Source organism: Neovison vison, chromosome 11, assembly GCF_020171115.1.
Source record: "Neovison vison isolate M4711 chromosome 11, ASM_NN_V1, whole genome shotgun sequence".
Classification (NCBI taxonomy): domain Eukaryota; kingdom Metazoa; phylum Chordata; class Mammalia; order Carnivora; family Mustelidae; genus Neogale; species Neogale vison.
The window spans coordinates 209,919,285-209,937,572 of record NC_058101.1 but is presented as its reverse complement, the minus strand read 5'-3'; the positions used below and the strand labels follow the sequence as shown (position 1 = coordinate 209,937,572).

Genomic DNA, 18,288 nt, shown 5'->3' with positions numbered 1-18,288 from the left:
CTTCCACATGATGGAAGATTTAACAGAAAGCTTACGTGAAAACCATCCTAAATGTTTTGAGGTTTAAGAATGAAAATTGGCTTGCCTGTTAACATGGTTGAACTTCATCACTGTCATCTTCTTAAAGTAAATGTCAACCCAGGTAACTAAAAAGTGACAGGTATAAAAAATCAGCATCATTTAAAGTGCTTCTTTCGATGGAAGCCTACGGAGCGTTGTGATCATGTAATATTTTTAGGACTGATGTCCCAGCTCACTCTCTTACGGGTTCCCTATTCCAGGGTGTCACTTAACCTTTGTCAATTCTGTCATTTCTGAATTGTGTCTCAAACCATACACCTATCAGAGGATGGTGAGAAATATGTGGTCACAAATATTTCCTGAAGACTTGATCAAACACTGTGCCAGGCAAGCGTGAAACACAAGCGAACAGGAAGCATGCCTTCTAGAACAATGTGGCAATGACTTTGTGGACCAGAGAGGACAGAAGAATTAGCAGGACCATAAATGTTGTTCGTTGGGATTTCATTCCCCTTCCCAAGTGTGTGTGTGTGTGTGTGTGTGTGTGTGTTTGCGCACGCACGCACATCCTGGGAGTGTGGATGAGTAAAGTAATCTGTAAAGTTTAAAATTATAACAAGTCAAGTTTATTTGTCAGCAGTTTAAAATCCTCCCTAAAAACATGGTGGGACGTTATATAAACATGAACAAGCCACGGAAAATGCACAGCCCTCCTAGGTCTTAAATTTTCACCTAGAAAAGTGTTCAATCACCCAACAGGTAGGGCATGTCCTTGTTAAATTCAGTGGTGTCCTGTCTCTCGCTGACCTGCATTGTTCCTCTTCCGTGACAGCCGCCTGCGGGGGGAACCTGACCGGCCCCGCAGGGGTCATCTTGTCGCCGAACTACCCCCAGCCGTATCCTCCGGGCAAAGAATGTGACTGGAGAATAAAAGTGAATCCCGACTTCGTCATTGCCTTGATATTCAAAAGGTACCATCTCTTGTAGAATCCCTGTTGACAGAATGTTAAGGGTCATACCTAAAAATTATGCCACGTAGCCCTTCATGCAGTGCCCAGTTTTACCCAAATGAAACCCTCCATCTCGTTCTGAGAGCTGCTACCTCGGGCTGCAAAGGGACGTAAATGGAAATAGATGACTTGGCTGCCGAGCATTCTACTTGTCTTAGGACAGACATGACACAGCAAGAATTACTTTTAAATACTATCTTACATGCGGTATGTTCCACATGAGAAGGCTTAATTTACAGAATAGTCAAGAAGAGTAATAAAACAGTGAGAGAAATGGGCTTAGTCTAATCTCATCAGTGTCTCCTATTCCCCACACGTGTGATAATGAATTCACGCCCATCACACATCTTGTCTGACATTCCCAAAGGTAGCCGCTTGTATTTGTGATAGAATCTTTATTATCATTGAGATATCATCACTTGATAGAATCTTGAAAGTGGAAGTTCCCCCAATGCGGTTGCCGTAAAGTCTGAATTAGTAGACGTTACTCCTTAAACAATTACTGCTGACCTACTCCTGCTAAACTTGATGATGAAGTTTCAAACATGCTGATTGTCTTATAAATTCTATAGGACTATCATATTACTTGTATCTGGTGTATCATAATTGAATTTTTTTGCAAATCCCAAGACCTCCACTTCTGCATTTTGAACTAAAGGAAGAGACGTTTTAAAAAATAAAACGTTCGAAAGGTCATGCTGTTGACCTCTTACCTTTCCGGGGTGAAGTGGTCTAATTACAATTTATTTTCAATTGAACACATTTCCTTTTCTGATGTTTATGTCACCATTCCAGGCCTGGTGGTGATTATCTTCCTTCACTTTCTCCTCCTGATGGGATCTGAATCAGTGTAATTTTAAACGCCCGTGGTGCTCAGTGTTAAGTATTCTGATAAGCGATCGTGTCTTGAATTTATCCAAGCTGCTATAAATTTGCCTCTTGATGAATACTTAGTATGTCTCTCAGCTATTGCACAAAACCACCGAACATTTGCAGCTATATTTTTGGACATCTTTGTGGGTTTTGTGAATGTTAACTTCTACCAGTGGCTTCTTTAACACCAGGAGACACCACTGGTACCGGGAGATGGAAAATAAATGAACAATTAAAGCCTTTTAGAGAACACAGAACCTTAAAAATAAGAGTCTCCTATCTTCCATTGTGTCACAGTGACTGATTATCAAGGTTCCCCAAGGGCAGTCCATGTGATAAGACAGAAGTTGTTTTTTGTTTTGTTTTGTTCTGTTTTTTGTTTGTTTGTTTGTTTGTTTCCTACTTATGTTACACACCTCTCTGGAAAGAAGGTAAAAGTAGAAAATCTCCAACTTTTCTTCCACCTTTTAGATCCCTAAGTCCTTAGTGGACTCAATTTGATGGAAAACTGACATAGTTGGGAATTACTGTGAGATCTCCCAACCAGATCGACTTAGTAGATAGAGGGGGAACCGGAAGCAGTGGGTGGGGACACGGGTTTCACCCCAGCAAAGGGGGACAGACCCTGACCCGTGCTGCCCAGATGCACGGTTTTAAGAATGTGAGGCAAGTCAAGTGTGTTTCCGTGAGGCTGGGGCGGGTGGCCGCCGGCCTTACTACCAGTGAAGATCGCGTATTACTAGAGCTGCAGCACTAGCTCCGGAGTCATCCCGGTACTTGGGATGACTGGGGAGGGATGGCTTCTCTCAGGCCCCGTCACCTGTGGGCTCTACTCACACACCGGGACTCAAATGAAATTTGGCTCAACAGCTGGGCCAGACTTTGGTCTCTCGTTGGGGTTCATGGATTGTGCAGCTAGCATGAGTAGAAATACGGATGGATTTTACAAATGGAATCGTAACGAATTACAAATTTCACTCCAGACTTTTACGCATGGATTATGGTATATCCAGAGAGAGAGAGCGCAGTCAGAAGGCTTTGTGTCTGTGCCTTGTTGTATTTCCAGCGCTTGAAAATTATGTCATGATAATTCCCTATAGCAGCTCTTAGGGCACAGTGTGATCAGGTTCTAATAACATTCTTGTTAGGTATTACAAAAAAAGTTCTTATTCTAATTAAAGCCCACTTGGTTGATACAGCTCCTGCTGGTGCCTGTATCCTTTCTCTTGCCGCTCTTTTACTCCTTCTTCATTTCTGACTTCAAGGAATCTGTCCAATGATCAGACTAGGAGACCTTTTACAACTTCCTTTAGTAAATATGTCCGGGGACCTCCCACGGGACCCAGTGTAGCCTTGACATAAGGCAGGCTGGCACGATGCTGAGCTGGGGTCAGGATTAATGTTGAGTCCTCCGTGGTGCCCCCTCTTTGTCACTTCCTTTAGAATCGGTGGGCGATGTCTGAAGACAGCTGTCTTCCTTGTCATCCCTTGAATCTGCAGAAAAACAATGCCACCATAACAAAGCCCATGTTGGCGGCTCGAAGGAGAGTAGAAGGTTCTTAGAATAAGTCCTTGCTATGGACTCAAAGGCCTGATTCAGAGATGGGGGAAGTGGAATGCTGGCCAGAATGGATTACTTAAACTCCTCCAATTTGTTGGCTTGTTCTGATCTCCTCAAGATCTTATCCCTCTGCACATTTAGTCTTTCACTGGGACTGTGTTCCTTTCTGAAGCTCCCAGATTATCATCCGCTTTCTCATCAAAGATGGCGGAGACATTGCAAGCCAAATCCCTCTTGAGAGCTTTGGGGATTACCAGGATATTTAATAGTAGAGAAGAAAGGGAGATAGAGAGGGGAGTGGAGACAGGGGAGGGGGATGGGAAAGGGATAATTGGCTGAAGTCAGCGATGGGGAAGCCTGGGCTGGAACAGGTGCCCCCCACACTCTGTGACGTCACAGCAATGACTTATATCAGCCGCTTTACCCAAGCAAGGAGAGGCAGCTACCTTTTTAAAAGTACACAAAACAAAACAAAACAAACAAAAAGCTCACGAAAAGGAATTTTTAAACAAAACTTTAGTAATTGTTTTTCAAACTAAAAGTATTCACATAAAAATCAAGTATCAGTGGGAATTCTTCCCTTTTAAGCCCATTTCCTTCAAACCACACTTCCTTAGCCATTTCATGAGTGTGGGGAAGAGCTCTTCAGTCCTCAGTACTAGGATCAGCTTCAAAATCATACCATTTTGAATACAATGGTCACCCCGTAAAATACGGACAGTGTTTTTCATGGATAGTTGTTACACGCATAGCTATTTTGACATGTAAATTGCTGTTACATTTTACTATGGGGTTGTTCTAAGATTTAACAAGCATTGCTTGGAAGCCAAGAGACTCACACTGTGATCCCAGTAACGTTCTAGTCAGAGGGATGAGAGGCGCGTCATAGGTGTCTAAACGGATGAGTTCTCTTCCCTCTAGTTTCAACATGGAGCCCAGCTATGACTTCCTGCACATCTATGAAGGAGAAGATTCCAACAGGCCTCTCCTTGGAAGCTTCCAGGGCTCTCAAGCCCCAGAAAGAATCGAGAGCAGTGGAAACAGTGTTTTCCTGGCATTTCGGAGCGACGCCTCTGTGGGCTTGTCGGGATTCGCGATTGAATTTAAAGGTACTGTGGCCATTTTCATTGGTGCGTCAAATAATTTGTATCAGGACGTTTCCATTGTAAGCATTTATTTCCGCCATCTTGCCTGTCTGTCTAGTATGTAAAATGCTTACATCTCTGTCATCTGTCTGGGGAAAGACAGATCGATCTTTCCAGCGCAGAAGAAAATGCGGAGACACAGTTCTACCTTAGCTAAAAGAAAAAAAAACACAACAAACAAACAAAACTCTGGATAATTTCTTTTTCCCCCAATTTACGGCTGTGTAAAAATAAATTATGGTTTGTGTAAGGAAGGGTTTGATGACATAGAAGAATTATTTTAATACGTGTTTTAGTATCTTCTAGTTTATTTCATCAGAATGACTAAGATTAAGTACATCAAAATAGCTTGGATGCATTTATGGTTTTCCACATGTAATACCCGTGGCCCTTGCCCTGTCCTACCACCTGTGGGCCCTGGTCCCATGAATCGTCCAGGGCAGACAGGGGTTCCGGTGTGTTCATCGGACAGGTGACCCCAACTTCGTTTTGGATCCACCATCCCGTTATCAAACACCCAGAAAAAACAGACAGAGACAAAATCACAAACAAAAAGCACCCTAAACTAATTGTTTTGCTATAGGCTCTGTGAAAATAATTACATACTTTTCACATCCACTTCTCATGTGAACAAAGAAAATGCAAAGTATATTGCTAAGAATTAGAGAAAAGGATTTAATGGAATATCATTTCACAGTAGTGAGTGCTTTGTAAAAAAAATAATGAGAATACATATATTTAAACTTTTGAGTTACTTATTACTAGTAATTAAATTGTCACATACAGTGCAAAACACATTTCATCTCTGTTAACTCCTCACTGGGCATGTGTCTTCTTACATGGTTTTAAGTAGAAAATTAATGTATTTCCCTCTAAACAGCAAAACCTACAAACTTACTAATTCTTCTTAAAATGCACAGCAGGAAAAAAATCTAAACATTTCAGCAATCAGAGGAGTTCTTATGCTTTGGGGATGGGATCTGTTCATGTCTATGAATAATTGAAGACAGTACTTTCAAGCATTTTCTGTATCATCAGGTAGTTTCTGTATTAACAAGAACTCACAGAAACGCACTTCATCGTGACAATGCCCGGTCCATAATGAATCCACACTGCATCTAAATACAGGGCCGCACGTGTGCCACTGCCTGCTCTGACGTGTGTGCCCTCCAGGGCATTCTAGGACAGATGATCAGTGAGCGAGTGAGTAAGCGTGGGAAGAAAGCCCTGCCTCCTTTGTCTGGGTTTTTTGTGACCAGGCCGGCCATCTCTCTAGTGGCTGGAGCTCCTAAGGTCTAGAAAGCGCTCCAGTAGAGGCGGTGGGCAAGTACAACCAGCAGAAGACAGAGGAAGGCAGCCGTAGCTCGCGCTGCCCCGGCGAGCGCCCCTGGAGGGCTGGGACGTGAGCAGTAGAGTCACGGGCAGCTTCGCCGAGCCCCCATCTCTGGCCCCTGGATGACCCCCCGCAGGGCCCCAGGACTGGGGTGCTCAGGGGTGTCTCCTTAGGGAGAACAGATGTGAACTATGGCAAAACACAACACGTTATGAAGTCCTGATTTAGAAAACGGGACAAACTGTGAGCAAAAACGGTATCCGTGATTTATCACGAAACACCCTGAACTGACAGCCGAAGAATGGAACCGAAAGATTAGACGCAGGACGTTTAGAGAAACGAAGATGACACTTGCCGTCAGAAATCCAAATTAGTGACACCGAGCGGATAATCGTGTAAGTGGCATTAACCAAATATTCAACTAAACTCAGAGAGGTACAAGGACACATGACTGAAGAGACTGAGAAGGCAAGAGTCATGTGGGGGAGACCTCTTCTCTGAGGTTCACTGCCCTGTCTTGGTCTGGGGGACAGGGTCCGCCACGTCTGTCCTGAAGCAGATGCCCCTCCCCCCGGCTATAGCCTCAGGGCCGCAGGTCACCTGACGCCATGTCCCCCGTCTGGGTCATTCTCCTTACTTCCAACATCGTGGGCACCTTGTCCTCACGCATCATCCAGGAAGAGGGGTGAGGACAGGGCAGTGAGACATTTAGAGAGAGAAATGGAGAGACCACACTCCCATAACTTTACTTACAGCATATGGTTACGGTGGTTTTATTTTGTGATTAGTTATTATCGCTCATCTCTTAGTGTGCCTAATTTATAAGCTGAACTGTTGTGTATGAATAGAACAAAATGAAGCATACGTAGGGCCTGGTGCTGTCTGCATTTCCAGCCGTTCCTGGGGCCTGGGGACGCATCCCGAATGGGGGGCTGCTGCGTATGGAGAAGTGTCCATGCCTGGACCACTAGCTGCCCAGTATGCTTGGCGGGCACCGGCGGGCAGCCAGGGAATGAACCTTCCAGTGCCCGCAGTCATATTTTTTCATTCCTGCTCTGCTTAAACTAAATGTTCTCTGCTCTAGATGGGATTCACACAGCTACAAAGAATTAACACAACATCACCTGCCCTTCAAAATATCCAAATTGGTTTTCAATAAAATGATTAGAATGCTGGTCCCAACATGGTACAGAGGGACAAACTCCAGTAACAGTAGAACAAGGGCCTGCAAAAAGGTGTTACATTGTTCTACATATGATAGTATCTGTCATCAGTTATATGTTAACAGAAATTATATATTCATATAATATGCATTTATTTATATATATGTCTGCATACATTTACATGCTTTGGTTACAATGCAGTATATGTAAAACACATATATGGCAATATAATAATACATTATAGTATGATAATACAATAATATATATTATAACAATGGTATAATATAATAAGGTATATAATAACATATTATTCAAATAATCTATAATACATTATGTATTATATAATGATATATATTATAATATAATCTATAGTATTTTTAGTATATATTTCATTTTAGCCAAAGTATGTAAGTAAATAACGTAATAGAGTCTTATAGTTAAGCATAAAGTTTAACCTGCCACACACTGGGATTGGGATCCCGTGTGGAGAGGCCCTCATCCCGGAAATGCAGCCGAAAAGAGGGTCGCCCCCTCTACTGTCATGCAACACATGTTCATGGGGAACCTGGTGCTAAACCATGTGTAGATGCCCTGCTTCTGGGCTGGGGTTTCGTGTGTAGCAGAACAAGCTTCCTCGCTGTGATCTATTGAAAAGTCAGCCCTGGACACAAGGGTTTGTACAAGAAAACAAAAAAAGAAGAAAACAAATTTTTAAACAATTTAAGTCAACAATTGCCAAAGAGATCTCTGTTTGTCTGATGTTGACACTTAGATCTTCATAAATATAATGGGAAATATGGAATAAGTACATTTAAATAAGTCTCCTTTTTTCCTGCAAAACTTCCCAAACTTTGTACCTTTTTCCTCTTCTAAATAGCATCCATTCCTACGAGAATGTGCAGAGTTTTCAGAGCTCATGTCATTCTTCATCTCTCGTGACACATCTGCCGTCTCTCAGGAGGGTCTTCTCCAGACACGAGTGTGTAGAATCACTAATAAGCAACATGCAGACAATCAGTAAGAAAGCATTTGAATAGGGACCGATATGAATCCCCACCAAAAAAGTTGCAGTCTATACCTTATCATTTCCAGAGATCTTTCGTGTGTGTGATCAGCACCGGATTTTCTACAATGAATTGCGGAACGGACGGGTAGACTCTCTACAGTGGGAGGGATTGTCAAGCCAAAAGCAGAGAGCAAAGACATGTTTATTTCCTACACTCAAGCTGTCTTCGAGCCTGTTGGCACTGATGGCCCCAATCACTTTCTCTGTCTCTCACACACGCGTAGAAGCCAAATTCTCTTTTTATACCTTTCAGCTAAAAAAGGAAGATGAAAATCTCAGGTAACATCTATAGTGATCACTTGGAGATCTGTAAGATTCAGTTCCTGAGGCTTCTGACATTACCAGGAGCTTTGATGATGGCATGAAGCCTGTTGACATGCATAAGTAAAAAGCAATTCAAATGATGAAATGATGTATAACTATATACACATCTATGAACATTTAATACCTATAAACATATATAAATATATATATACATATACATAGAAGCATATATATGCATAAACACACACATATAACATATATATGTGTACGTGTGTGTACATATATACATATATATATTTCCATTTAGAGGTTTTTGGAAGATCTCTTGAATATAAAGACATTTAAAATATTAAGGTTACTAACAGTTAACTGGGATTAACCATGTAGCTACAAGCTACAAAGACAGTTTTGTATTTATATTTAGGAAAAGACAGGTTTTTAGTGAAAGATTTTTAACTCTTCAAGCAGCAGGTTCAGATTCTCTGTGTTTAAAGCGGGCTGGGGACCGTCCTCACAGAGGCGTGCTGAAGCACTGGGTTAAAGCCCGCCGTGCCCCCGGCTCTGTGCCTGGTACGAAATGGGCCTGGAACCGTCTGGGCAGTTCCTGTCGTTAGGCTGAGTGATTGGGGGCCAGTCCAGGGCGGACACAGCATTTGGCTTTCCTCTAACCATGCGTTCCCGGGAGGGTGTGCTCTGCGTCAGGAAGCTCGGGGGGCGCTTCCCCTCCACGTCTTCCCAGCCGGGCTGCTGTCACAGTATCTGAAAGTGCACGAACTTGCGTGAACCCGCCTTCCCGAGACGGCCCATCTTCTCATTGTTCCTAACGTGTGCTGTGATGTCATGTTAGCAGGATTTAAGCACAGGGGTGGAAAATGACCTCAGCGTTTCCTGAGTCAGTGTCTTTGGTTCAGTACTATAATCCAGAGCAAAAAGATATATACAACAATAATGCTGTATTTTTTTAACATAAATGACGGTAATTCAATAGCAATTCTTCCATAAAATGTCGTTAAAAAAAGAAACCTAATTTTATTAGATAGGAGTTTTCCTATTTTTCTACAATATTTTCTATAATATTTAACTGATAGTTTTTAACTTGATAATCATTTTTATGGCATATCACTATTAATAGTAACTTGATAATTAACAAATAAGTTGGTCATCGTTCAGTCTGTGAGTACTGTCTGAGCCGTTCTAGGCACCAAATGAAACGGTAAGCAGCTCAAGGGACGGAAGCTTAAGACTGTGCTCTCGTGCGGCTGACATTTATTTCCTCCACAGAGAAGCCACGGGAAGCCTGCTTTGACCCTGGAAATATAATGAACGGGACAAGAATTGGCACAGACTTCAAGCTTGGCTCAAGTGTCACTTACCAGTGTGATTCTGGCTACAAGATCGTGGACCCCTCGTCCATCACGTGTGTGATCGGAGCAGACGGAAAACCTGCCTGGAGCCAAGCCTTGCCTTCCTGCAACGGTACGCACGGATTCTAGGTTTCTCTCCAATAATCCTTCTAATTTGGAATGCCTGGTCTCCCTTTAAAAGCCTGCCACACTTCAGTGCTCTGTTCCTCTAGCAGGAGTTGGCGTCTGATCACACACAAGAACATCACACTTCTCCCCCATTTAGTGGAATTGGCCATTACCTGGGCTTCTGGAAGGGCTGGTTTTTTTCCCTCAGTTAGATAATTTGACATTTTTAACTTTTGTGTTTGCATATTCCAGGCCCAAGGTGCATAAGAGATTCAGATGGACATCCGGTGTCTCCGTGCACTGTTGGTTTCTGGGTTTCTCTGTGTCTCTCCTTCTTGTCTGTATTTCTCTCCATATATATATTTATGTGTCATTTTCCCCCAAGATACCAATCGTTGTAATTCTTTATATGGGCATTAAATGAATAGAGCCACGTATTATAAGTTATGGTCAACCTTCAGGGCCAGAGCTCGCTGCGGTGAGAGCAACCTGGGGGCTGGTGCCTTGGGCCATGAGGGACAGGAGGCGACACAGATTTCCTGGTCTGTGGCCACACTCTGTGTGTGACTCTAGGCCGTGGTTGCATCAGAGTCTCCAGACAAAACTCCTCCAGCTCTAGACGGGTGACTTGTGTCCTCCCCTCTGAGAGTGACACACATTAAAAAAGAAGAGGGTAAAACCCCATGAGTTTTGGCAGAAAAAAAAAAAAAAAAAGATTTCCAAGTTATATTGGGAAGAGCTCAAGGACCAACTTAGTTAGATATATTGAACTTACCCCAACTTTTTGCTGACCCCCCAGTTCAGCTCACAGTGTTACTAGTGCTTTCAGACCAAATAGGTGAAATTTAAAAGTCAGCACATAAAAATTAAAGCAAACCAAACAAACGTGCCTTATGCCCTGAGTTGCACCACGCCTCTGGGTTTCGGTGTTTATGAACCTGGGAGCTTTTCGTCTGAGGAAGCCTGTCCTGCCAGGATCCAGCTCCAGTTTCTGGCACTCAGCAAGCCCTGCGTAGAGGGTTCTAGAAGAAATGAATCAATCGGCAAATGGCCAAAAGCCATTTCTTTTTTTAAGATTTAATTTATTTATTTGTTAGAGAGAGAGAGTTAGAGAGTGAGCACACAAGCAGGCAGAGGCAGCAGAGGCAGAGAGAGAAGCAGGCTCCCCGCTGAGCAAGGAGCCCGATGTGGGACCCTATCCCAGGACCCCGGGTGTCCCCAAAAGCCATTTTTAATGGAAAAATCTGAAGAAAAGAAAATAAAAGAAAGAAACAATCTGTAGCCTGTTGAAACGTTCTAATCTTCCACGTTTCGATAATAAAGATACAACCCTGATGCCTCTGAGACCAGGGGGTCTGGAACAGCAGAGCTGCAACAGCGTGTAAGTGCTGTGGTCCCTGCGTGGCGCGTGTGTCCACGCGGTTTCCATGCGTGTCTGAACGTGACAGGCCCATCCGAATACAGTGCCTTCAAAGGGTGTGTCAGGGCCTGGAGGGTTTCCCGTTGCAAATCGATAGTGCCCCCGTGGCCTCTGCCCAGCGATGGGGTGGTGGTGGGCGTGCCTGCAGGATCTCAGCCCAGAGGCAAAGCCACACGTTTGGAACCTACTTCCAGACCAACGGTCAAGCCCCTGGGTGAGGTGGAAGTGGCCCAGAGCCCGCGGACCTCCGAGGCCTCTCTAGAGCGACACGGTAACATGCCTCGCAGCACGGGTTACCCTAATGGTCACGTGGACATTTAGCTGTACGAGATAGACTTAAAAGTGCACAAACATGTATAGACTACATCTCACAGGAACTAAATACAAATTCCTTCTTATATTAGTTACATTTAAAAGGCAAGTACCACTTATACAATATAAATAATGCCCCATATATAGAATAAAATGTCCAAGCATCTCATAGATTTGAAATGACCCGGAAATATCATTCATCTCAAATTCTTAAAAAGTACTCTAAAATTTCTGTTTCAATGTTTGCTACTATTTTTTACATTTGAAAGTTTGAAAATCACTTGTTATATTTGTGAATTATTCTTTATATATAAGCATATCCACACCTACAAATATAAAGGGAAATAAACCTATAAACATATAATAAATATATATTATTTATTTATATTGTTAGTAATGCACAAACATAATATATAATAATGTATATTAAATATATAATATTTAAATAAATGCATTAGGAATAAGTAAATATATTAGGCTAAATTAAAAAATTAGATATATATTACATTTAGATTAAATGTGTATGTATCATGTACATGATATGTGTACATATATATGTAAAAATAATACGCATATATAAAAACAATTTTATAAGGGAATTTTGTAGATTTTTAGCTCTTGGTAACATAAGTTAGTTTTGAATTTTAAATCATGATCAGAAAGGTTGGTTTATGAATCCATACTTTCCAAGGATCTATTTTTTTTTAGGATTTTATTTATTTATTTGCAAGGGAGAAAGACAGAGCATGAGCCAGGAGGAGAGGCAGAGGGAGAAGCAGACTCTGTGGCTGAGGAAGGAGCCCAGTGCGGGGCTCAAACCCAGGACCCTGGGATCATGACCTGAGCCAAAGGCAGACGCTTCACCCACTGAGCCTCCCTGGTACCCCTCCATCGATCTATTTAATGAAAAATGCTAAACAGCTACATATTTAAGTTACTGCGTGAGTTGGTTTGGGAGATTGAACGACAGAAAGGCCGCAGGTCCTTTGTGCTAAGTTTACTAAAAACTAGGAGAGGCCCCTGGGAGGTGAACACAGTGGTGGGCACTGCAGGGCACCCGCAGGAAGCAGGAAGGAGGAGAGCCTCTAGTTGGAATACAGGAAGGGTACGGTGTGAGCTCAGGCCCCTGTCAGGCAGTGGGTCCTGCTCGTGGGGGCCCTGTGCCCCATCCCTGTCCTGCAGGAGGGCCCCTGGGACATGGGTGTGGAGCCCGGCTGGCCACCAGAAAACTGCCCTCACATTGAAAACCACCAGCCCTGTGGCTCCTGAAAGGCCTGGAGAGTGCACACCACGGGCCATGGTGCCGGGGATCATGGGCGGCCTGCAAGCTGCCCACCTGGGTCTTGAGGACCCTCATGGTTTGGGAAGGGGGTTCTCAGGGTGGGGCTAGAGCCGTGCCCCAGGGTTATGCACCTAGAGGCAGCCGAATCCTGGCTTCACCGTCCAGGAGTCAGAGGGCAAGGATTTCTACCTCAGAGCACTGGGAAGATTGAATGGGGTATGCATAAGGCTCCCGAGCAAAGTAGATGCTCAACGAATAGAACATCTTGATTCTTTATGTACATTTTGTTCTATACATGCATTTTAATCTGTATGTAAATGGCACACATGATCATTTTCAGGTAACAAAAGGCAATGATCCCAGACTCACATCCAGTTGGCATGTGACTGTTGAGCGTGTAATCCCATTATCTCCAGTGCATTCACACACACTGAAATTCCCAGTAGATACACCCCATCCATGATGTACAAACACATTTACAAGGATATCACTTCAGGTAAAAGTTGCAGTATCTGTTTTCTTGTATTCCATTAAATAAATAATCTGTACCTCCCAGGTGTGTGCAAATCCCTCTCAGATATCTCAATAGAGATTATATACAGGGACTAAAGGAAAAGTAAGAAAGAAGGTGAGTTGTAGACCTTGTTAAATAATAATGTTGGAGGAATGAAATTTGAAACTTAAATGCAATTTGAACTGATTGGGGAATGATAATAAATAGTTTAGCCATAGAGTAAACATAAACAATGAAGTCACATCTGGACAATATATATATAGTCAAATTTTAAATTAGAAACTATTTCTTTTTCCATATTTGAAGACCTATAACATCAAGCACTGTTTCTATTTGCCAGTCCTCAAAGTGCATAAAACATAAATTTTTATTAATGCTATTTATTTACATTTCAGTAAAACTCAATTCCCAAATCATTAAGCCAGAAATTATCTCCCACATAGTTTATTTTGGATCTGTCATGGAGAAAAGCACATTTCTTGCATGAATCAATAACTGAAGGTTGTTCAGATGACTCGTTAAATCAGGGGACTTCAGCTATATTTTAAACATTTTGATAGTTCATATATTTTGGAATGCAGTCAGTGCATTTTGGACTAGTTTGTTTTAAATGTAGGATATTTTTTTTTCTTGGTGATTCATCTGTTGCCTCCAATTTTTCTTCACTGAAATTTACTATAAAGTCAGAACTGAAATTGAAACACCCTAGATCCCTTTCATGGGGCAGGGTGTTTGCTGTGTTATTTCTGGTTTGCTTTCAACCTGATGGTATTTTGTTGCCTTTACATGTGAGACATATATTCCAATTAACCAGAGGGATGAGTACGTTTCTTGTGACCATCTGTAATGATGCTGTTGTTACTCTATTCATTTGGGAAATGATCTGTTTAATACATTGATTACCAAAGAGTAAGTATATATCTATTTTTCTTTTATCACAGTATCATAATTTTTTATTTATGGAAAAGCCCACACCCATATATTTCTTACATCAACACAGTCATATGGACAGAATAATTACTGAGAATGAAATGAAATTTCTCTACATTTTTTTAAAAGACACTTTATTTTCTTTCTTCTTTCTTTCTTTCTTTCTTTCTTTCTTTCTTTCTTTCTTTCTTTCTTTCTTTCTTATCAATTATTTTTATTAACATACAATGTATTATTTGCTCCAGGGGTACAGGTCTGTGAATCATCAGAGACACACTTCACAGCACTCACCATATCACACGCCCTCCCCAATGTCCATCACCCACCCACCCTCTCCCTACCCCCCTCCCCCCAGCAACCCTCAGTTTGTTTTGTGACATTTAGAGTCTCTTAAGGTTTTTCTCCCTTCTGATCCCATCTTGTTTCATTTTTTTTCCTTTCCTACCTCCCAAACCCCCTGCCCTGCCTCTCAACTTCCTCATATCAGGGAAATCATATGATAATTGTCTTTCTCTAATTGACTTATTTCACTTAGCATAACACCCTCTAGTTCCATCCACATCACTGCAAATGGCAAGATTTCATTTCTTTTGATGGCTGCATAGTATTCCGTTGTGTATATATACCACATCTTCTTTATCCATTCATCTGTGGATGGACATCTGGGCTCTTTTCATAGTTTGGCTACTGTGAACATTGCTGCTATAAACATAGGGGTGTACATGCCTCTTTGGATCACTATGTTTGTATCTTTGGGGTAAATACCCAGTAGTGAAATTGCTGAGTCTATTTTCAACTTTTTGAGGAACCTCCATGCTGTTTTCCAGAGTGGCTGCACCAGCTTGCATTCCCACCAACAGTATAGGAGGCTTCCCCTTTCTCTGCATCCTCGCCAGCATCTGATGTTTCCTGACCGGTTAATGTTAGCCACTCTGACTAGTGTGAAGTGGGATCTCATTGTGGGTTTGATTTGTATTTCCCTGATGCCCAATGATGTTGAGCACTTTTTCATGTGTCTGTTGGTATTTGGATGGTATTTTTTGTCTTATTTGTCTTCTTTGCAGAAATGTCTGTTCATGTCCTCTGCCCATTTCTTGATTGGATAATTTGTTCTTTGGGTGTTGAGTTTGATAAGTTCTTTATAGATTTTGGATACTAGCCCTTTATCTGATATGTCATTTGCAAATATCTTCTCCCATTCTGTCAGTTGTCCTTGGTTTTGTTGGCTATTTCCTTTGCTTTGAAAAAGCTTTTGATTTTGAGGAAGTCCCATTAGTTCATGTTTGCCCTTGCTTCCCTTGCCTTTGGTGATGTTTCTAGAAAGAAGTTGCTATGGCTGAGGTCAAAAAAGTTGCTGACTGTGTTCTCCTCAAGGATTTTGATGGATTCCTGTCTCACATTGAGGTCTTTCAACTATTTTGAGTCTATTTTTGTGTGCGGTGTAAGAAAATAGCCCAGTTTCATTTTTCTGCATGTGGCTGTCCAATTTTCCCAACACCATCTGTTGAAGAGACTGTCTTTTTACCATTGGACATTCTTTCTTGCTTTGTTGAAGATTAGTTGACCATAGAGTTGAGGGTCTATTTCTAGTCTCTCTATTGTGTTCCTTATATCTATGTGTCTGTTTTTGTGCCAGTACCATACTCTCTTGATGATGACAGCTTTGTAATAGAGCTTGAAGTCTGGAATTGTGATGCCACCAACTTTGGTGATCTTTTTCGACATTCCTCTAGCTATTGGGGTCTTTTCTGGTTCCATATAAATTTTAAGATTGTTTGTTCCATTTCTTTGAAAAAAATTGATGGTATTTTGATAGGGATTGCATTAAATGTGTAGATTGCTTTAGGTAGCATAGATATTTTCACAATATTAGTTTTTCTAATCCATGAGCATGGAACATTTTCCCATTTCTTTGTGTCTTCCTCAATTTCTTTCATGAGTAATTTATAGTTTCTGAGTACAGAAAACTATATATTCTTTGCCTCTTTGGTTAGGTTTATTCCTAGGTATCTTGTGGTTTTGCATGCAGTGGTAAATGGGATAGACTCCTTAATTTCTCTTTCTTCTGTTTTGTTGTTGGTGTAGAGAAATGCAACTGATTTCTGTGCCTTGATTTTATATCCAGATACTTTACTGAATTGTATGAGTTCTAACAGTTTTGGAGTGGAGTCTTTTGGGTTTTCCAGTATCATATCAGCTGCAAAGAGTGAGAGTTTGACTTCCTCTTTGCTGATTCAGATGCCTCTTATTTATTTGTTGTTGTTGTCTGATTGCTGAGGCTAGGACTTCTAGTACTATGTTGAATAGCAGGGGTGATACTGGACATCCTGCCATGTTCCTGACCTTAGGGAAATGCTCTCAATTTTTCCCCATTGAGAACAATACTCACTTTGGGTTTTTCATAGATGGCTTTGATGATATTGCGGTATGTACATTCTATCCCTATACTCTGAAGAGTTTTGATCAAGAAAGAATGCTGTACTTTGTCAAATGCTTTTCAGCATCTATTGAGAGTGTCAGCTGGTTCTTGTTGTTTCTTTTATTAATGTTTTATAGCACATTGGTTGGTTTGCAGATGTGGAACCAACCTTGCAGCTCTGGAATAAATCCCACTTGGTCGTGGTGAATAATCCTTTTAATATACTGTTGAATCCTGTTGGCTAGCATTTTGGTGAGAATTTTCACATCTGTGTTCATCAAGGATATTGGTCTGTAATTCTTTTTGGTGGGTTCTTTTTCTGGTTTTGGGATCAAGGTAATGCTGGCCTCATAAAATGAATTTGGGAATTTTCCTTCCATTTCTATTTTTTGGAACAGTTTCAGTACCAATTCAGTTCAGTTTAATTCTTCTTTAAATCATTGGTAGAATTCTCCTGGGAAGCTGTCTGGCCTAGGGTCTTGTTTGTTGGGAGGTTTTTGATGACTGCTTCAATCTCCTTACCAGTTATGGATCTGTTCAGTTTTCTATTTCTTCCTGGTTCGGTTTTGGTAGTTTATAGGTCTCTAGGAATGCATCCATTTCTTCCAGATTATCAAAATTGCTGGTGTATAATTACTCATAATATGTTCTTATAATTGTTTTTATTTCTTTGGTGTTGGTTGTGATTTCTCCTCTTTCATTCATGATTTTATTAATTTTGGTCCTTTCTCTTTTCTTTTTGAGAACTCTGGCCAGGGATTTATCAATTTTATTAATTCTTTCAAAGAACAATCTCCTAGTTTCATTGATCTGTTCTACTGTTCTATTTCATTGATTTCTGCTCTGATCTTTATGATTTCTCTTCTCCTCCTGGGTTTAGGCTTTCTTTGTTGTTCTTTCTCCATCTCCTTTGGTGAAGGGATGGGTTGAGTACTTGAGACCTTTCTTGTTTCTTGAGAAAGGCTTGTATTGGTATATACTTTCCTCTCAGGACTGCCTTTGCTGTGTCTCACAGATTTTGAATAGTTGTGTTTTCTTATCATTTGTTTCATTAATTTTTTTTCAAATCTTCTTTAATTTCCTGGTTGACCCATTCATTCTTTAATAAGATTCTCTTTAGCCTCCATGTATTTGAGTTCTTTCCAACTTTCTTTTTTTTTTTTTTTTTAAGATTTTATTTTATTTATTTGAGAGAGAGAGACAGTGAGAGAGAGCATGAGCGAGGAGAAGGTCAGAGGGAGAAGCAGACTCCCCATGGAGCTGGGAGCCTGATGTGGGACTCGATCCCGGGACTCCAGGGTCACGCCCTGAGCCGGAGGCAGTTGTTTAACCAACTGCGCCACCCAGGCATCCCTCTTTCCAACTTTCCTCTTGTGATTGAGTTCTAGCTTCAGAGCATTGTGGTCTGAAAATATGCAGAGAATGATCCCATTCTTTTGGTAGCAGTTGAGACCTGATTTGTGATCCAGGATGGGGTCTGTTCTGGAGAATGTTCCATGTGCA

The 18,288-nt window shown here is 41.5% G+C and overlaps 1 protein-coding gene across 1 annotated transcript in view; it reads left to right on the top strand.

Moving 5' to 3' along the window:
* The window catches only part of CSMD1 (CUB and Sushi multiple domains 1), a 732,674-nt gene that overhangs the window by 477,637 nt on the left and 236,749 nt on the right, over positions 1-18,288 (top strand). The window contains exons 23-25 of the mRNA XM_044225749.1: positions 854-992; positions 4,387-4,574; positions 9,718-9,912. Coding sequence (XP_044081684.1) covers positions 854-992; positions 4,387-4,574; positions 9,718-9,912 — 522 coding nt within the window. The remainder of the gene's footprint in view (positions 1-853; positions 993-4,386; positions 4,575-9,717; positions 9,913-18,288) is intronic.